The sequence below is a fragment of the Ovis aries genome, chromosome 3 (assembly GCF_016772045.2).
Source record: "Ovis aries strain OAR_USU_Benz2616 breed Rambouillet chromosome 3, ARS-UI_Ramb_v3.0, whole genome shotgun sequence".
Classification (NCBI taxonomy): Eukaryota; Metazoa; Chordata; class Mammalia; order Artiodactyla; family Bovidae; genus Ovis; species Ovis aries.
In genome coordinates, this window is record NC_056056.1 from 67,049,869 (window position 1) to 67,070,325 (window position 20,457).

The window sequence follows — 20,457 nt, forward strand, 5'->3', positions numbered from 1 at the left end:
CCCAACCCAGGGATTGAACCTAGGTCTCCCGCATTAGAGGCAGATGCTTTAACCTCTGAGGCACCAGGGAAGCCCAAGAGAACTTTTATAGTAATGGTTCAAAGAGAAGAAGTGAAAGGTGAAGGAGAAAAGGAGAGCTATTACCCATCTGAATGCAGATTTCCAAAGAATAGCAAGGAGAAATAAGAAAGTTTTCCTAAGTGAACAATGCAAAGAAATAGAGGAAAAAAATAGAATGGGTAAGACTAGAGATCTCTTCAAGTAAATTGGCGATATCAAGGAAAAATTTCATGCAAAGATGGTCACAATAAAGGACAGAAATTGTATGGACCTAACAAAAGCAGATGAGAGTAAAAAGAGGTGGCAAGAATACACAGACGAACTATACAAAAAAGATTCATGACACAGATAACCATGATGGTGTGATCACTCACCTAGATCCAGATATCCTGGAATGCAAAGTCAAGTGGGCCCTAGGAATCATCACGACAAACAAAGCCAGTAAAGGTGATGGAATTCAGCTGAGCTATTCCAAATTCTAAAAGATGATTTTGTTCAAATGCTGCATTCAATATGCCAGCAAATCTGGAAAGCTCAGAAATGGCCACAGGAATGGAAAAGGTCAGTTTTCATTCCAATCCCAAAGAAGGTCAAAGCCAAAGAATGTTGAAACTACTGCACAATTGCACTCAATTCACATACTAGCAAAGTAATGTTCAAAATCCTCCAAGCTAGGCTTCAATAGTACATGAATTGAGAACTTCTAGATGTTCAAGCTGGATTTAAGAAAGGCAGAGGAACCAAAGTTCAAATTGACAACATCCATTGGTTCATAGAAAAGCCATGAGAATTCCAGAAAAACATCTATTTCTGTTTCATTGACAATACTAAAATCTTTCTGTGAATTACAACAAACTGTGGAAAATTCTCAAAGAGATGGAAATACCAGACCACCATACCAGACTCCTGATAAACCTGTATGCATGTCAAGAAACAATAGTTAGCATTGGACTTGGAACAACAGACTGGTTATAAATTGGGAAAAGAGTACATCAAGCCTGTGTATTATTATCCTGCTTATTTAACTGATATGTACAGTACATCATACAAAATGCATGACTTGGTGAAGCACAACCTGGAATCAAGACTGCTTGGAGAAATGTCAATAACTTCAGATATGCAGGTGTCACAACCCTTATGGCAGAAAGTGAAGAGGAACTAAAGAGCCTCTTGATGAAGGTGAAAGAAGAGAAAGAAAATGCTGGCTTAAAACTCAAAATTCAAAAAAGTAAGATCATGGCACCTGGCCCCATCAGTTCATGGCAAATAGATGGGAAAACATGGAGATAGTGATAGAATTTATTTTCTTGGGCTCCAAAATCACTGTCAAGGGTGACTGCAGCCAGGAAATTAAAAGATGCTTACTCCTTGGAAGAAAAGCTATGACAAACTTAGACAGCATATTAAAAAGCAGAGACATCACTTTGCTGACAAATGTCCGTCTAGTGAAAGTTATGGTTTTTCTAGTGGTCATTTATGGATGTCAGAGTTGGACCATTGAGAAGACTGAGGGCCAAAGAACTGATGCTTTTGAAGTGTGGTGTTGGAGAAGACTCTTGAGAGTCCCTTGGACGGCAAGGAGATCAGACCAGTCAATCCTGAAAGAAATCAACCCTGAATATTCATTGGAAGGACTGATGCTGATGCTGAAACTGAATCTCCAATACTTTAGCCACCTGATGTAAAGAGCCAACCCATTAGAAAAGACTCCAATGCTAGGAAAGATTGAAGGCAGGAGGAGAGGGGGATGGCAGAGGATGAGATGGTTGGAAGGCATCACTGACTCAATGGACATGAGTTTCAGCAAACTCCAGGAGATGGTGAAGGACAAAGAAGCATGGCGTGGTACAGTCCATGGGGCTGCAAAGAATGGGACATGACTGAGCAACTGAACAACAAAAACAAAAGAGGGAGTGATCAGTTTGTGGATATTCTTCTGATTTGTTGGTGGAGAGATAAGTGGGAGTCAGCATTATCATCCTTTAGATTCCCACATAGCAAACACCCTTTTCCAACAACAAAAGAGAAGACTCTACATATGGACATCACCAGATTGTCAATACAGAAATCAAATTGATTTTATACTTTGCAGGCAAATATGGAAAAGTTCTATAAAGTCAGCAAAAACAAGACCAGGAGATGACTATGGCACAGATCATAAACCCCTAATTGCCAAATTCAGACTTAAATTGAAAAAAGTGGGGAAAACCACTAGACCATTCAGGTATGACCTAAATCAAATCCCTTAAGATTATACAGTGAAAGTGACAAATAGATTCAAGGGATTAGATCTGATAGAGTGCCTGAAGAACTATGGATGGAGGTTCATGACATTGTACAAGAGGCAGGGATCAAGCGCATCCCCAAGGAAAAGAAATTCAGAAAGGCAAAATGATTGTCTGAAGAGGACTTACAAATAGCTGTGAAAAGAAGAGAAGCGAAAAGCAAAGGAAAAAAGGAAAGATACACCCATTAGAATGCGGAGTTCCAAAGAATAGAAAGGAGACATAAGAAAGTCTTCCTCAAGGATCAAAGCAAAGAAATAGAGGAAAACAATAGAATGGGAAAGACTAGAGATGTCTTCAAGAAAATTAAAGATACCAAGGGAACATTTCATGCAACAAAGATGGGCACAATTAAGGACAGAAATGGTGTGGACCTCACAGAAGCAGAAGATATTAAGGAGAAGTGGCAAGAATATAAACTTTACAACTTTTCAAGATACACAGTTTGTGTGGCCTTCTGATTGGAGAGTAATATGCTAACACCGAAAATACACATTTTGCTGTATGCAGAAGATCTCTACAAAAAAGATCTTCATGACCCAGATAATCACAACGGTGTGATCACTCACCTAGAGCCAGACATCCTGGAATGTGAAGTCAAGTGAGCCTTAAAAAGCATCATTTCAAACAAAGCTAGTGGAGATGATGGAATTCCAGTGGAGCTATTTCGAATCCTGAAAGATGACACTGTGAAAGTGCTACATTCAATATGCCAGCAAATTTGGAAAACTCAGCAGTGGCCACAGGACTAGAAAAGTCAGTTTGCATTCCAATCCCAAAGAAAGGCAATGCCAAAGAATGCTCAAACTACCGCACAATTGCATTCATCTCACATGCTAGCAAAGTAATGCTCAAAATTCTCCAAGCCAGGCTTCAACGATACGTGAACCGTGAACTTCCAGATGTTCAAGCTGGCTTTAGAAAAGGCAGAGGAACCAGAGATCAAGTTGCCAACCTCCACTGGATCATGGAAAATGCAAGAGAATTCCAGAAAAATATCTATTTCTGCTTTATTGACTATGCCAAAGCCTTTGACTGTGTGGATCACAATAAACTGTAGAAAATTCTAAAAGAGATGGGCATACCAGACCACCTGACCTGCCTCTTGAGAAACCTGTATGCAGGTCAGGAAGCAACAGTTAGAACTGGACATGGAACAACAGACTGGTTCCAAATAGGAAAAGGAGTACATCAAGGCTATATACTGTCACCCTGCTTACTTAACTTATATGCAGAGTACATCATGAGAAACGCTGGGCTGAATGAAGCACAAGGTGGAATCAAGATTGCTGGGAGAAATATCAATAACCTCAGGTATGCAGATGATATCACCCTTATTGCAGAGAGTGAAGAAAGACTAAAGAGCCTCTTGATGAAAGTGAAAGAGGAAAGTGAAAAAGTTGGGTTACAACACAGCAGTCAGAAAACTAAGATCATTGCATCTGGTCCTATCACTTCATGGCAAATAGACATGGAAACAGTGGAAACAGGAACAGACTTTATTTTGAGGGGCTCCAAAATCACTGTAGATGGTGACTGCAGCCATGAAATTAAAAGACATTTACTCCTTGGAGAGAAGTTATGACCAACCTAGATAGCAAGTTAAAAAGCAGAGACATTTCTATGCCAACAGTAGTCCACATCGTCAAAGCTACGGTTTTTCCAGTAGTCATGTATGGATGTGAGAATTGGAATATAAAGAAACCTTAGCACTGAAGAAGTGATGCTTTTGAACTATGCTGTTGAAGAAAGCCCTAGAGAGTCTCTTGGACTGCAAAGTGATCCACCCAGTCCATCCTAAAGGAATAACTGAATATTCATTGGAAGGACTGATGATGAAGCTGAAACTCCAATATTTTGGCCACCTCATGCAAAGAGTTGACTCACTGGAAAAGACCCTGATGCTGGGAGGGATTGGGGGCAGGAGGAGGGGGAACCACAGAGGATGAGATGTTTGGATGGTATTACCTACTCACTGGACATGAGTTTGAGTAAACCCTGGGAGTTGGTGATGGACAGGGAGGCCTGGCATGCTCCAGGGGGTCCAGGGGCTCCAGTCCATAGGGTTGTAAATAGTCAGACATGACTGAGCAACTCTCAATAGAACTGATTCCCACAGGTCAGAGGTCTAGGAACTTATGGGCAGCATACAGTTAATTTCTCCCACCTGGTGGTGGTGTTCGTTTGCTCTTCAGTTGCTTGGATTATGTCTGACTCTGAGACCCCATGAGTCCACCAAGCCAGGCTTCTCTGTCCTTCAGTATCACCAGGTTGGGGTTTCAGTATCTGCAAAACAGTTCAAAGATATTGTTTTGTATATCCCTTAATGGGGAACCTGGACTTTGCCCCAAGTCCACTCTATTGTTTCTATTCACTGGGTCACCTCCCTCATTGCAACTATTTGAATCTGCTGACTGGAACTCAGTGGGTGTCTTGGAGGCTAAAAGAAGCATATTTCCTGTAATTAAGAAATGCAGGATACAGGGTTTTGTGCCCCCAAACCCCACAGGGTCCTGCTTGGTGTCACCACAAATTTTGTCCAGTGAATCTTTTTTTAATTACAGCCCTTAATCTCAATCCATATTGATTTTCCATATCATGAAGATATTAGCTCTTTGTAGAATTATACTTGACTTTCATTCTTCCGAGTGTATTATTGTACTTTAAAATTTTCAATTATATCTATTGCATAATGAATTTAACAATTTAAAAATAGTTTAGCTATGATGCTTTTCCTTTGTGTGTGTGTGTTTTTTTTCTTTTTCACTTAAGTCTAGACAGATTATTTAAGAGGAATTCAAGGACTGGAGATAGGGAGTCCCTTAGGAAGCTATTTTAACAAGGGAATGTTGTCCTAAGGGCCTAGAATAATGAAAGGAGCAGTAAGAATAGAAAAGAGGATATGCATGTAGGAGTTATTACAGAGGTAAAATTTTTATGTTTTTATAACCAACTGTAGATACTATGCAGGGATATTTGGAGGCTGAGATTTTAAACAGTGGAAAAGGGGAAGAAAACTGTTAGGTAGGTAAAACAGGGAAAAGGAGTCCAGAATGGCAGTGGCTACAGACAAGGAAGGGAAAAGCCCGCGAAAATGAAACAAAAGGTCCGAGGACCAGAGTGAGGACCTCAGGTAAAACAAACAACACTCCTGGCTGGCCCAATTTACATAGGACAGGCCCAGGGAGAGATAAACATGTAAACAGAAGAGCCAAAGCCAGCTCTTTCTCTCTCTCTCCCATGCACTGGGGCACTCTTCTCCTCGTGTCTTTAGATCGACGTGCCCTAACTCCTCGAAGATGGATTTTCCTGCCATCTTCTAAATAAAATAGAGCTGTAACACTGAGCTGTAACACTGATTTGTCTAAGAGCTATAACACGGTCCATTTGAGACCTGAGAGCTATAACACGGTCTATCCAAGACCTGAGAGCTGCGACACGCAGAGGGGACTTTAATGTCCGTCACTCCAAACCTTTGTTGTGACGAGACAAAGAATCAAGGAACATACACTCGTGTGACATCTATGGTGCCGTGACCCGGATTTAACCTGGCTGAAACAACCTCCGCGTGGAAAAGGCCAAGCACAGCCAGAGCCCAACTCAGCAAAGCTCCCGCGGTAGAGGTGGAACATGAAGAAAATCCAGCGCAGGGGAAGGCCTATCGTGCTGGAAACCTGGACAGCGAAAAGCGCACGCGGCCCAGTCTCAGATCCCAGAAGACCTCCAGTTAAGGTAAAAGATCCTCACTCCTCTGGCTGGAGGGATATGCCTAACGAAATCTTAATTCCTTTACAATCTCGTTTCTTGTTTCCTGGAACCTCCCGCAAACAGGTGGGCGGAAGGGGGCACAATTGAGGGACTCTGGAGAGGCTATTCCTCAGCATGTCCCAAAGACACTATCTGCTGAGCCCCAGTAGCTGTTACACAAGCCGGTGGGGGTTCTTCTGTCCTTTCTCTTCTCTGTGCCAAGGATCAGACCAAAGAAACGGTGAACACTGGTCAGATATTTAGCAAATTTTCTGGTGGGCTATGAAGGGGATTCCTTTGCACATTTTTCCCACTGCTTTTTCCTCCTGTCCTTCAGCTCTCTCCCGGGACTCAAGTCTGGCCAAAACTAATAAAGTTCAGGCTCTGAGGTCTCATTACAAAAATTCATTGAGAGTCAATGCGATAGATAAGAGGTAGACTTGTTAGGATTCAGAAAAAAGCGCTGCGCTCTACAGGGTACTGGCCATTGAATGCAGCCTGGCTTGGTTTTGCGAGCGGGGTGAATTCATATGGAGTGAATTCATATGCTAATGAGTGGGAGGATCATCCCAGCCATTGGGGAACCACCCACTCCTCCATCTTTTTCACAGTGCCTTGGAGCTGTCCTGCCACCTCTGGGTGTGTCTGTTGGCTTATAGATTGGCGATTAAGCTTTACTTGAATTTGACTTGTCATCTTAGACCCAATTTATTTTAATTGGTTTACATTATACCCTTGTGCTATGTCATTCTTTCAAAGGTTGTGCTCTGCCCTCTTTCCTCCTGTTTCATGCTCTTTTTCTGAGCCCCATCCAGACCCACAAGGTTGCCTCTACAATCTTCTGGAAAGACAACCAGAAAATAGCTGGCCTTGGGAGGGAAATACACTATAATATCTAACCCCCTAATCCTACCCGGTACTGGCCACATTGGAGATCTTGGGGATGCCCAACTCCAGTCCGGGGGTCCCAGGAGGTTATCACGCCTTGACCTGCCTAGGGATCTGGTCCTCAAAAGGTTGTCATGCCTCAACCCGCTTGGAGATCCGCTAGTCCTAGGGGTTCCAGGAGGTCGTCACACCTCGACCTGCCCAGGGACCCAATCAATTCTCGGGAGGCCGTCACACCTCAGCCTGCCTGGGGATTCTATCTCTAGGAGGCTGTCACGCCTCAGCCTGCCTGGGGATCTGTACCCTGACCCAGGACGCCTGGGCTCTCAGATTGCAACAGTACTAGGTAGGATGAACTTACATCATATCTATTCCCATCCACAGTGGGCAAACTAGCAATGAGTTACAAACCACTTAATTCTACCCAGCACTGGTCATGCTGGAGACCTTGGGGATGCCCAAACTCCAGTCTGGAGGTCCCAAGAGGTCATCACGCCTTGACCTGCCTAGGGATCTGGTCCTCAAAAGGTTGTCATGCCTCAACCTGCTTGGGGATCCGCCAGTCCCAGGGGTCCCAGGAGGTCATCATGCCTCGACCTGCCCAGGGACTCAATTCTCGGGAGGCCATCATGCCTTGGCCCACCCAGGGATTCTATCTCTAGGAGGCTGTCATGCCTCAGCCTGCCTGGGGATCTGCACCCTGACCCAGGAACGCCTGGCTCTCAGGTTGCAACAGTTCTGGGTAGGATAAGCTTCAGAAAGACTCACCCCCTAAGGAAGTCCACCCATGGAAACAGAAGGACTTGCAGGACTGTGCCCAGTCTCAGCAATAACTCAGGAGTCCAGTGAAAACCCCATTGCCTTTCTGGAAAGGCTAAAAGAGGCACTCCAAAAGTTTACCTGTCTGGACTTAGACTCTTACAAGGGACAGGTGATTTTAAAAGACAAATTCCTGTCCCAATGTGCATCAGATATCAGAATTAAGTTACAACAGCTACAACAGCAGGATCCCGCTGCCTCTTTAGATGAGATGGTCCAGACAGCCACCAATACCTTTTATAATAGAGAACAGGAGAAGGAGGCCAAGGCCCAGGAAAAGGAAAAAAAGAAAGAGACAAGCCATTCCCAGATGCTGGCCTCCCTCCAGAGAAGCCCTATGGCAAACCCTGAGTCCTTGAAGGACAAGGCACGAGACAAATGCCTGATCTGTAGACAGGCGGGGCATTGGGCCAAAGAGTGTCCAAACTGTGACAAGTCTCCTAAAACGGCTTGCCACAAATGCCATCAACTGGGACACCGGGAGGCACTCTGCCTCGGGACCCAAGAGCCTCAAGATCAAGCGCCAGCCCACCCTCACGATGGTTCAAGAGGACTGAAGCGGCCCTCTCCAGCCAGCCTGCCTGTCACAGATAACCATCATGGGGCTGGAGCCAAGGGTGCAACTGGATGTGGCAGGTAGGTCCAAGAATTTCTTGGTTGACACAGGGGCTCCCTAATCTGTCTTGATCTCCTACTTCGGACCCTTCTCCTCCCAAACCTGTACCATTTTGGGTTCTACAGGAAAAGCAACTACTAAAACATTCACCCGAACACTTCTTTGTTGCTGGGATGGACAAATATTTTCCCACCAGTTTCTGGTGGTCCCTGAGTGCCCTACTCCCTTATTGGGAAGAGATATACTCACTAAACTGGGGACCACCCTTGTGATGGGAAGTTTTTCAGCCCCTAGAGCCCTGCAGCTCCTGGTTACTACTGAAGAACCCATTACACCTTCAATAGAAAGGGACCAAAAACTATGGGAAGACAAAATTAATCCCCAGGTGTGGGACCAGGGGATTCCTGGATGAGCCCACCAAGCTGAACCAGTCATCATTGTCCTCCAAGATCCCACTTGGTTTCCTAACCTGAAACAATACCCTCTCAAAAGAGAGGCTCAAGAGGGACTACAGCCTTTAATAAATAAATTCCTTGCTTGTGGGCTATTGGTCCCCACCAGTTCACCATGTAACACCCCAATCCTCTCAGTAAAGAAAAAAGATGGAACCTGGCGAATGGTTCAAGATCTCCAGATCATAAATGAAGCTGTAGTCCCCCTCCATCCCACAGCACCCAACCCCTATGTAATCTTGGCGAAATCCCACCAGTGCCAAGTGGTTTACAGTCTTGGATCTCAAAGATGCATTTTTTTGCATACCACTGGTGAAAGAATCCCAATATCTTTTTGCTTTTGAGTGGGAGGCCCCAGGAGAAAAACACCAACAGATGACTTGGACAGTATTACCTCAGGGGTTCAGAGATAGCCCCCACCTGTTTGGACAGGCTCTTAGCCAAGATCTCTTAGATCTGGACCTGGGACCTAATGGGAAAATATTACAATATGTAGATGACCTACTAATCTGATCTCCAGATGAGAAAAGTGCCCAACAACATGCAATTCAGGTTCTAAACTTCTTGGCAGAAAGAGGATATAAGGTCTCCTGTGCTAAGGCACAGATGGTCAAGATAAAGGTCACTTACCTGGGAGTTTAGATTACACACGGGTCCAGGAGGCTGTCCTCTGATCGGAATCCTCCAGTTGCCCTCCCCCACTACTCGAAAACAATTGTGAGCTTTCCTGGGGCTAACTGGGTATTGTAGAATCTGGATACCCAACTATGGTCTAATTGCCCAGCCCTTATATGAAAGCTTAAAGGGATGAGATGATTCAATCCCACTGACATGGGGAACTCCTCAAAAGAAGGCAGAGGCTACACTAAAACTGGTCTTAACTCAGGCACCTGCTTTGAGGTTGCCAGACCCAGAAAAAACATTCAACTTTATGTCCATAAAAGAGAGGGAATAGCCTTGGAAGTGTTAAATCAAAGGTTGGGATCTGAGCCCCAGCCTGTATCTTACTTATCCAAAAAGCTCGATCCAACTACCTGAGGCTGGACCCCTGCCTTTGAAATCTTGCAGCTATTGCAATCATGATAGAAGATGCTTTAAAACTCTCCTTTGAGGCCAAACTAACTATTTTTACCGGCCACCAAGTAAAACAACTCCTAAATGGGAGAGGCCATTTATGAATGTCTGATCAAAGAATCCTCAGATATCAAGTAATGCTGATGGAAAATCCAGGCCTCGCTATATCCCCTTGTGAGGTTCTTAACCCAGCCACCCTCCTGCCTACCCCCGAGGGCTCTCTCCCCTTTCATTCTCATCTAGAAACCTTGGACCACTGGAAAAACCCCAAGAGGGATTGTCAGAAGATCCTCTGACTAATCCTGAGGAAATCTGGTACACTGATGGAAGCAGCTTTGTCTTGGATGGAAAAATAAGAGCCAGGTATGCAGTAGTCTCCAATTTTGAGACCATAGAGGCTAAGCCTCTGCCACCAGGTACTTCAGCCCAATTAGCTGAGCTCATAGCCCTGACTTGAGCTTTAGAGCTGGGAAAAGGAAAAATAAAATAGCCATTTACACTGATTCCAAGTATGCCTTTCTGGTGCTACATGCAGCTATTTGGAAAGAAAGGGGCCACTTGACCACCCGAGGGTCCCCAATCAAATATGGTGATCAAATTCTTCAACTCTTGGAGGCAGTCCATCTGCCCACTGAGGTTTCAGTCTCCCACTGTAAAGGACACCAAAAAGGGAACACAGAAGTGGCATGAGGGAACCAAGCAGCTGATCAGGCAGCTAGGAGAGCAGCATTACAGAACCATGATCTAATAGGGATTGCCACCTTAGTTCCACAAAGTTGCCAGAAACTCCTTCCTATACTGAAGGTGAGACTCTTAAAGCTAAGAGCAAGGGCTTTCAAGAAGATCATATGGGGTGGTTCCAAAAGGAGGGACTCCTTTTTCTGCCTGGGAACCTCCGATGGAAGTTGGTTAACTCCTTACATGACGCTACTCATTTAGGAGAAAAGGACCTCCAAAGATTATTAGAAAGGTCCTTCAGAGGAACAGGCTTCCAAACAACTATAAGACAGGTGGTGTCCTCTTGTCCCACTTGCCAATTAAACAACCCCCAAGGAGCTCGAAAACCCCAGCTGGCCCAGCCCATCCAACGATGTGGGACCTACCCAGGAGAGGACTGGCAGATGGACTTCACCCAGATGCCAGTTTCTCAAGGGTATAAATACATATTAGTCATGATAAATACCGTCACAGGATGTATTGAAGGCCTTCCCACCTGGACTGAGAAGGCTGAGGAAGTGGTAAAAAAAACTGCTCCATGAAGTCATTCCAAGATTTGGTCTGCCTAGGTCATTACAAAGTGACAAGGGGACATCATTTACTTCTAAGGTCACCCAAGGGGTCTCAAAAGCATTGGACATTACTTATTATCTCCCTTGTGCCTGGAGGCCTCAATCTTCAGGAAAAGTAGAAAGAGCCAAACAGTTCTTAAAATCAGCAATAAAAAAGATAACCCAGGAGACCTCCCTGGGATGGAAGGAGGCTTTACTGATAGCTCTCCTCCGCACCCGCATTGCCCCTAAGGAACAGGCTGGTCTTAGTCCTTATGAGATGCTCTATGGGAGACCTTTTGTTTATGTCAATGACCTCTTCCTAGATCCAGAGGCTCAGACCCTCCGGTCTTATACCATGGCCATTGGGCAATTCCAACATGATGCATGCTTGTGGGGTGTGAACCAGGACCCAAAAGATTCTAAGGGGTCACCACTATATGCTCCAGGGACTCAAGTCCTAATTAAAGTCTGGAAAGATGGGTCCCCAAAAGGTCAACTCCAGCCCACATGGAAGGGCCCCTACCCTGTAATACTTTCTACCCCCACAGCAGTCAAGGTACCAGGACATGACACCTGGATTCACTACTCACGAGTCAAGCTATGGAAAAAAAAAAAAACAACAACAACAACAGAAGAGGACACTCAATACACCTGTGAGCCCCTGGGAGATCTCAGATACCTATTCAGGACTACCAATGAGTGCCATTCTAATGAACACCCCCAAAACCTAGTTTCTGGGGATAAGATTTCTCAAGATAGCTCTGAAGAGCCAACAAAACTTGACAGAGATTATACTCCAAAACAGACAGGAGATAGATCTACTGATCCCTGAACAAGGAGGGACTTGAGCCATCCTGGTGATGTGAATTTATAATTGGCTAATGCCCCTACCAGTCCTTGTTATGCTATATTGATGATGCTTATGATTATTCCGTGTACTGTCAATTGTCTAACCTGTTTTGTCTCTGACCAGGTCAACAAGCTACAACATACAGTGCCAGTTCAACCAAGATGTAAAACTACAGCCGACCACAAAAATATCACACACCTTTAGATGGACACCGCTATAAGGACTCTGAGGCTTGAGACTAACAAGAGGGGGAGGCCCAATACCCCTCGCTGTCCCAGTTCAGCAGGAAGTAGCCAGAAAGACCTCAATGGCCCTATTCCCAAGAATTAGGCCTCCCATCTCTTGAGGGGGGAATGTTGGGTAGGTAGAACAGGGAAAAGGAGTCCAAAATGGCGGTGGCTACAGACAAGGAAGGGAAAAGCCCGCGAAAATGAAACAAAAGGTCCGAGGACCAGAGTGAGGACCTCAGGTAAAACAAACAACACTCCTGCCTGGCCCAATTTACATAGGACAGGCCCAGGGAGAGATAAACATGTAAACAGAAGAGCCAAAGCCAGCTCTTTCTCTCTCTCTCCCATGCACTGGGGCGCTCTTCTCCTCGTGTCTTTAGATCGACGTGCCCTCATGCCTCGAAGATGGATTTTCCTGCCATCTTCTAAATAAAGTAGAGCTGTAACACTGAGCTGTAACACTGATTTGTCTAAGAGCTATAACACGGTCCATTTGAGACCTGAGAGCTATAACACGGTCTACCCAAGACCTGAGAGCTGCGACACGCAGAGGGGGCTTTAATGTCCGTCATTCCAAATCTTTGTTGTGACAAGACAAAAAGTCAAGGAACATACACTAGCATGACAAAACCAATATTTTAAGCTTTTACTATATTTCAGGAAATTTTTAGATATTTTCATATGTTCAATTCTTCAACAAAATTTACTGAATACTTGCAATGAGCCTGACATTGTTCCATATGCTAGGGAAGTATTGGTGGACAAAGCAATGATTCCTGCTCTTGTAGTTTACTTTTTAGGGTTGAATACAGGTAAAAAAGTGAACGTTGCTCAGTGTGTCCAACTCTTTGCGAGCCCATAGATTATACAGTCCATGGAATTCTCCATGCCAGAATACTGGAGTGGGTAGCCTTTCTCTTCTCCAGGAGATCTTCCCAACCCAGGGATTGAACCCAGGTCTCCTGCATTGCAGGTAGATTCTTTACCAGCTGAGCCACAAGGGAAGTCCAAGTGTACTGGAGAGGTATCCTGTCCCTTCTCCAGGGGATATTCCAGACTCAAGAATTGAACTGGGGTCTCTGGAATTGCAGGTGGCTTCTTCACCAACTGAGCTATCAGCGAAGTCTGAATACAGATGATAAGCAAATAACAGTGGCAAATAAGTATGTAATATATTAGAAGTCAATATGTCTGGTATTCATTCTCTACTTGCTTCTCTATATTTATTTTATCTTTTCCTCTTCCTGCCCAGAGCTCTGGAAGTCTGACTTTTACAGATGAATCAATGAGCTTTTTTTGTTTTCAGGCCTCCAATTAAGTTTAACCAATGAGAAGCAACAAAAGAAAATCAAAATTTCAGAGGAGAGAGTTGTTCTCTCTTCTTATAAACCAAGTGTTGATGATAAGTGGGCTTATCTAGCAGTAGGTTCAACTTCTGCACAATGCTCTCTCCTATAGGTTTCTCAAGGTTCCAGGAAACTGCTTCTCCCTTCACCCTTTTAGCAGAGATTGGCCCTAGAATTCTGCTATTTCTAGCCTTGATGTGTTTCAACATTCTTAGTTTATCTCCCTTGTATTTGCCCAATAGCACCTTCAGTCCTTTCACTCCCTATTTGAGCAAACCGTTTGTTTTCTACCAACCTTGACTAGTGATAAGTACCAGGTAAAAAGAGGGAAAAAATTGACCATGATAAGGGGGTTCAGGATTGTCAGAAGTGAGAGGGTAATTTGGATAGTTAGTTGAGTTTCATTAAAAATGAGACGTTTAAGTAAAGTCTGTAAGGAGATGAAGGCATTATTCAAGTGGATATCTGGGGTAGGATCATTTCAGGCTGAAGGAGCAGCAATAGATAAGGTACTAAGGATGATGTGTCCTACTCAATCAAGAAAAAGTGGAAGACAGAGGGCTGTGGACCATAGTGAGTACATTGGCTTATAACAGTAGAAGATCAGAGACCATGGAACTATTGAAAGTGATTGCAAATAAACTGGGTTTTACTCTGAAATTGGGAGTCACTGCATAATATTAAACAAAACAGTGATATGATCTGACATATTTTAACACGATAGCTTTGGATACCTAGTTAAAATTAGCTGCAGGCAGGGAGAGGGACTGAAGGGAAGATAACTAGTTGGAGATGACCATAGTAGTTTTCTTGGAAAATGACAGTGATTCTATCCTTGGTGATATCAAAGGTGATGCAAATTGGTCAGAGCCCAGGTACAATCTGGGCTATAAGAGAACAAGAAGAGTAAGGGATGATTCCAGGGTTTGCATCTTTGACTATTGGTAAGGTGGATTTGTATCACCTCAGATGGAGTGTAGGGAGATCAGCCTGGCTTAGGACATGCCAAATATATTTGGCATGTATATTTGATATCTCCAATTGGAAATCATAAGTAGGAAATCAGATATATGATCTGGAGTAATACATTGGGAGTCATTATATATGGTAAAGAATCTGCTTGCAATGCAGGAGACCTGGGTTAGATTCATGGATTGTGAATATCCCCTGGAGGAGGGCATGGCAACCCACTCCAGTATTCTTGTCTGGAGAATGCCATGGCCAGAGGAGCCTGGTGGGCTTCATTCCAGAAGGTTGCAAAGAGTCAGACACAACTGAGTGACTAAGCACAGCACATAAAGCTAAAGCTCTGCACCGTCCAATACAATAGTCACATGCACTAGTGTAAAATGTTCAGCAGCCCTCGTGCAGTTAGTGGCGGTTGTATTAGATAGTGCACATATGGAGTATTTCCACCATCAAAGAAAATTCTGATGTACAGTGCTAATCGAGATGGTATTTCAAGTAATTAGGTTGAATGAAATCACCAAGGAAGTAATAAGAGAAAAGAAAGACCAAAACCCAAGGCAACACAACATTAAGAAATTAGGAGATGAAAGCAGTAAAGGCTTGAAAAACAGTGGAAGTATAAAGTAAATCAAAAGTATCTGGTTAAAATACATCATTTCACCCTCATAACAAAATTAAGAGGCTTCAATTATTTTCAGTATTATTTAGGTGAAGAAATAGGCTCAGAGAGTGAAAGCACATGTTTTCTGTCACACAACTAGTTTTTGAAAGAGTTGGGATTTCAGACCAGAAAATAATGGAAAGCCTCCTCTGGGAGGAATCTATCTGTCTGTATGTGATGATGGTGAGTTAGCTTAGATCATGACAGCTGATGTTTTCGCACCAAAGATGTTCTTTCTGGTAGACTCAAGACGTAGACTCAGGTCTCAAAGATCTGCCCAAACATGTAAAATGTAATATAATGACAATGGCTGCCTCCAGTTATGGCCACATAAGAGAGAGTGTTTGCTTCCTCACCCCAGTTTTATTGAGATATAATTTCTACATAACATTGTAATAGTCTGAGGTGTACAACATAACTATTTACTATATGCATATATTGCAAAGCTTCCCTGGTGGCTCAGAGGATAAAGCGTCTGCCTGCAAGGCAGGAGACCCAGGTTCGATCCCTGGGTTGGGAAGATCCCCTGGAGAAGGAAATGGTAACCCACTCCAGTATTCTTGCCTGGAGTATCCCATGGACAGAGGAGCCTGAGTGGGCTACAGTCCACGGGGTCGCAAAGAGTTGGACATGAATGAGTGACTTCACTTCACTTCTTCAAGTTCTAAGCTAACATTCATAGCCAATATGGTTACAAATATTTTTTTCTTGAGACTAGAACTTTTAAGCTCTATTCTCTTAGCAACTTTCAAATATACATACTGTACAGTATTGTTAATTATAGTCATCACGCTGTACATTGTTGTTGTTTAGCCTCTATGTCGTGTCTGACTCTTTGCAACCCCATGGACTGTAGCCCCTTAGGCTCCTCTGTCCATGGGATTTCCCAGGCAAGAATATTGGAGTGGGTTGGCATTTCCTTCCAATGGTGTATATATTACATGCCCAGAACATATTCATCTTACAACTAGATGGTACCTTTTGATGGCCTTCATCCATTTTGTCCATCTCCCACCCCACCTCTGTCAACCACAAGTCTGTGCTCTGTGTCTATGAGTTTGTTTTTTTAGAGTTTACTCCACATGTAAAAGAGGTTGCATAGTATTTGTCTTTTTCTGTTTATTTCATTTAGCATAATACCCTCCAATAATGTTCTCACAAATGGCAGAATTTTCTTCTTGTTTAATGGTTGAAAAATATTCCATGCTATAAACGCATATATTACATTTTCCTTATCTACTCATTCACTGACAGACACAGTTGTTTCCTGAAAACATGTCTTGGCTGTTGTGAACAATGCTGAAATGAATAAGGGGGTGCTAATATCTTTTCAGGCTTCCCCAGTGGCTCAGTGGTAAAGAATCCACCTGCAGGGCAGGAGACACAGGAGATGTGGGTTTGATCCTTGGGTCAGGAAGATACCCTGGAGGAAGGGATGGCAACCCACTCCAGTATTTTTGCCTGGATAATCCCATGGACAGAGGAGCCTGGCAGACTATAGTCCGAGGAGACTCAGATGGACACAACTTAAGCTACTAAGCACACACATGTATATTTTCAAGACAGTGATTTCATTTTCTTTGGCTATGTATCCAGAAGTGGAATTATTGGATCATATGTTACTTATATTTTTAATTTTTTGAGAAATCACTGTATTGTTTTCCACACTGGCTGTATCAATTTACATTCCCACCAACAGTGCTCAAATGTTCCTTTTTCTCTGTATCTTTACTAACATTTGTTATCTCTTGTATTTTTGAATTAAGTACTTAATAATTGTTAGTTTTCCCTTCTTTGGAAAAATTGCATTTAATTTATTTTTATTTCTGAACTCCTTTCTTCCTTTTTGAATGCAAAGTAGAGACATATGCTGATTAGTACTGATGGTGAAAAAATTGAAAGAAGTCATGTAAAATGAACTTCCAGATGTTCAAGCTGGTTTTAGAAAAGGCAGAGGAACCAGAGATCAAATTGCCAAAATCCGCTGGATCATCAAAAAAGCAAGAGTTCCAGAAAAACATCTACTTCTGCTTTGTTGACTATGCCAAAACCTTTGACTGTGTGGATCACAATAAACTGTGTAAAATTCTGAAAGAAATGGGATACCAGAACACCTGACCTGCCTCTTGAGAAACCTATATGCAGGTCAGGAAGCAACAGTTAGAACTGTACGTGGAACACAGACTGGTTCCAAATAGGAAAAGGAGTACCTCAAGGCTGTATATTGTCACCCTGCTTATTTAACTTATATGCAGAGTACATCATGAGAAACATTGGGCTGGAAGAAGCACAAGTTGGAATCAAGATTGCCAGGAGAAATATCAATAACCTCAGATATGCAGATGGCATCACCCTTATGGCAGAAAGTGAAGAGGAACTAAAAAGCCTCTTGATAAAAGTGAAAGAGGAGAGTGAAAAAGTTGGCTTAAAGCTCAGCATTCAGAAAACTAAAATCATGTCATCTGGTCCTATCACTTCATGGGAAACAGTGAAAACAGTGTCAGATTTTATTTTGGGGGGCTCCAAAATCACTGCAGATGGTGACTGCAGCCATGAAATTAAAAGACGCTTACTCCTTGGAAGGAAAGTTATGACCAACCTAGATAGCATATTGAAAAGCAGAGACATTACTTTGCCAACAAAGGTCCATCTAGTCAAGGCTATGGTTTTTCCAGTGGTCATGTGTGGATGTGAGAGTTGGACTGTGAAGAAAGCTTAGTGCCGAAGAATTGATGCTTTTGAACTGTGGTGTTGGAGAAGACTCTTGAGAGAAGACTCCCTTGGACTGCAAGGAGATCCAACCAGTCCATTCTAAAAGAGATTGATCCTGAGATTTCTTTGGAAGGAATGATGCTAAAGCTGAAACTCCAGTACTTTGGCCACTTCATGCGAAAAGTTGACTCTTTGGAAAAGACTCTGATGCTGTGAGGGATTGGGGGCAGGAGGAGAAGGGGGCAACAGAGTATGAGATTGCTGGATGGCATCACTGACTTGATGGATGTGAGTTTGAGTGAATTCTGGGAGTTGGTGATGGACAGGGAGGCCTGGCATGCTGCAGTTCATGGGGTCGCAGAGAGTCAGACATGACTGAGTGACTGAACTGAACTGAAAATTCCATTAGATTAAATGAAGAATATTGGACTTCCTTGAGTAATTTTATTATTTAAGTTATTAAAAAATGAAAAATTACATGAACAAAGAAAAATATCATCTTCTCTAAATTTTGTACTAAAAAATTCATACAACACAGCCTAATTTTTCTTGTTATGTGATGTAAAATATCCTAGAGTAGAAATCCAAACTATTTCTACTTCCATTTACTGCAATGGGAATATTGTTGATTATAAGCTTTAAAATTTATATTAAATATCTTCTTTTCCTTTTGCTTTTTTGAACACTCATTCTCACTGTCTTTTGTTTATGGGCTTATACCTAGAGAGAAAGAAATACCAATAAACTGTGGAAGGTCAGGTGTTCTGGTATCCCATCTCTTTAAGAATTTTCCACAGTTTATTGGAAAGAGAGAAAATAAATACCAACAAATCCAACTATTGAAAGGTCAGTGTATTTATACTCACACTCTTTCACTTTTCAGAACGCATTAACCATTACAAGTCTGATATCTCCTTCAACTTTTAGATATCAAATTGATGTTGTGCTGTTTTCTCTTCTGGAGGATATTTTTTGGGATCATATAAGTGTGCAAGCGACATGAAAATGGGGCCTGAATGACTCAGAATTGAGAACATCTTCAGTTCCTGGGTAGTGAGAAAGAACCAAAGTGTCAGTTTCACTAGCTGTTTGTTTAACACTTCAAATAATAAGAGCATCAGCATAAATTCTCGGTTGGTTTTGTTTCCCATTGAAGTTTTGCTCTAGGGAATGATGAATCTCTTTGCACAGCTGTGTAAATACTATGCTGCCATTTGGCACAAATGGGAGGTTGGTCTTAGAAATTTTCACTTGTGAAGAATTCAGTAACCACAGGGGACTGGAATGCGTGTGGATTAGAAAAGGAAGAGAGGTGGTGGAACTCCCCAGTCAGAGACTTCTGTAATAGATATTTGCTGTTCCTGTCTGCCCAATATATTTTCATTTGGCTACCTGCTCCTTCTCTACTTCATAGTTTTGGTCCAGGTGTCGGGTATTCTGACTTCTGTCTAACAGAGTAGCTACTAAGGGTCAAGCAATTATAAAATCAGAGATTATAAAATCAGAGATGATAAAAACAATTGACAAATTTGACTATACAAAATTCTTCAAATGCATAAAAAATTCATAAGCAAAATAAAAAACACTTGATAAACTTGAAGAATATATTTTCAAGACACATCACATCTTCCATCTTCCCAACCCAGGGATCGAACCCAGGTCTCCTGCATTGCAGGCAGGTTCCTTAGCATTTGAGCCATCAGGGAAGCCCATAAAGGGTTAACATCACTAATTCATAATAAACTTTTAAAATTAGAATGGGGGAAAAACTAGTAGATATTAAGAAGAAGATATAAACAGATAATAAAAAGAGCCCTTAAACATAAAAAATGTTTCTAATTTTTCCACATCTTTGCCAACATTACCTTTTGTTGTTTTGATAACTGCTGTGAGATGATACCTCCTTGTGGTTTTGATTTGCTTTTCCCTAATGATTAGTTACATTGAGTATCTTTTCACATACATATACTAATTTATATGGCTTCTTTTTGGAGAGATGTCTATTCAAGTTTTTTATTTAAAAATTATTATTAATTATTATTGCTACTGAGTTGTACTGAGTGAACCTGGAGGAGATTGCTGCTGTTGCTGCTAAGTCACTTCAGTCGTGTCTGACTCTGTGAGACCCCATAGACAGCAGCCCACCAGGCTCCCCCATCCCTGGGATTCTCCAGGCAAGAACACTGGAGTGGGCCTGGAGGAGATTATGACAAGTGAAATATGTCAGTCACAGGAGGATAAATACTGTGCAATTTAATTTTATGAGATACCTAAAATAGTCAAACTCACAGAAGCAGAGAGTAAAACAGTGGTTGTAAGGGATGTGGGGAGAGAGAAATGGGCAGTTGTTACTCAATGGATATAAGTTTTCAGTTATACAAGCTGACTTCCCTGGGGGCTCAGATGGTAAAGCATCTTCCTACAATGCGGGAGACCCGGGTTCAATCCCTGGGTCGGGAAGGTCTCCTGGAGCAGGG

At 42.7% G+C, this 20,457-nt stretch overlaps 1 protein-coding gene across 1 annotated transcript; it reads left to right on the forward strand.

The window, feature by feature from the left end:
• The first annotated feature begins 5,360 nt into the window (after positions 1-5,360).
• On the forward strand, positions 5,361-10,795 carry LOC132659514 (uncharacterized). The gene is made up of 3 exons (XM_060413640.1): positions 5,361-7,511; positions 7,559-8,435; positions 10,185-10,795. The coding sequence occupies exons 2-3, from the start codon at positions 7,768-7,770 to the stop codon at positions 10,396-10,398; spliced, it is 882 nt and encodes a 293-aa protein (XP_060269623.1). The 5' UTR covers positions 5,361-7,511; positions 7,559-7,767; the 3' UTR covers positions 10,399-10,795.
• The last annotated feature ends 9,662 nt before the right edge of the window (positions 10,796-20,457 follow it).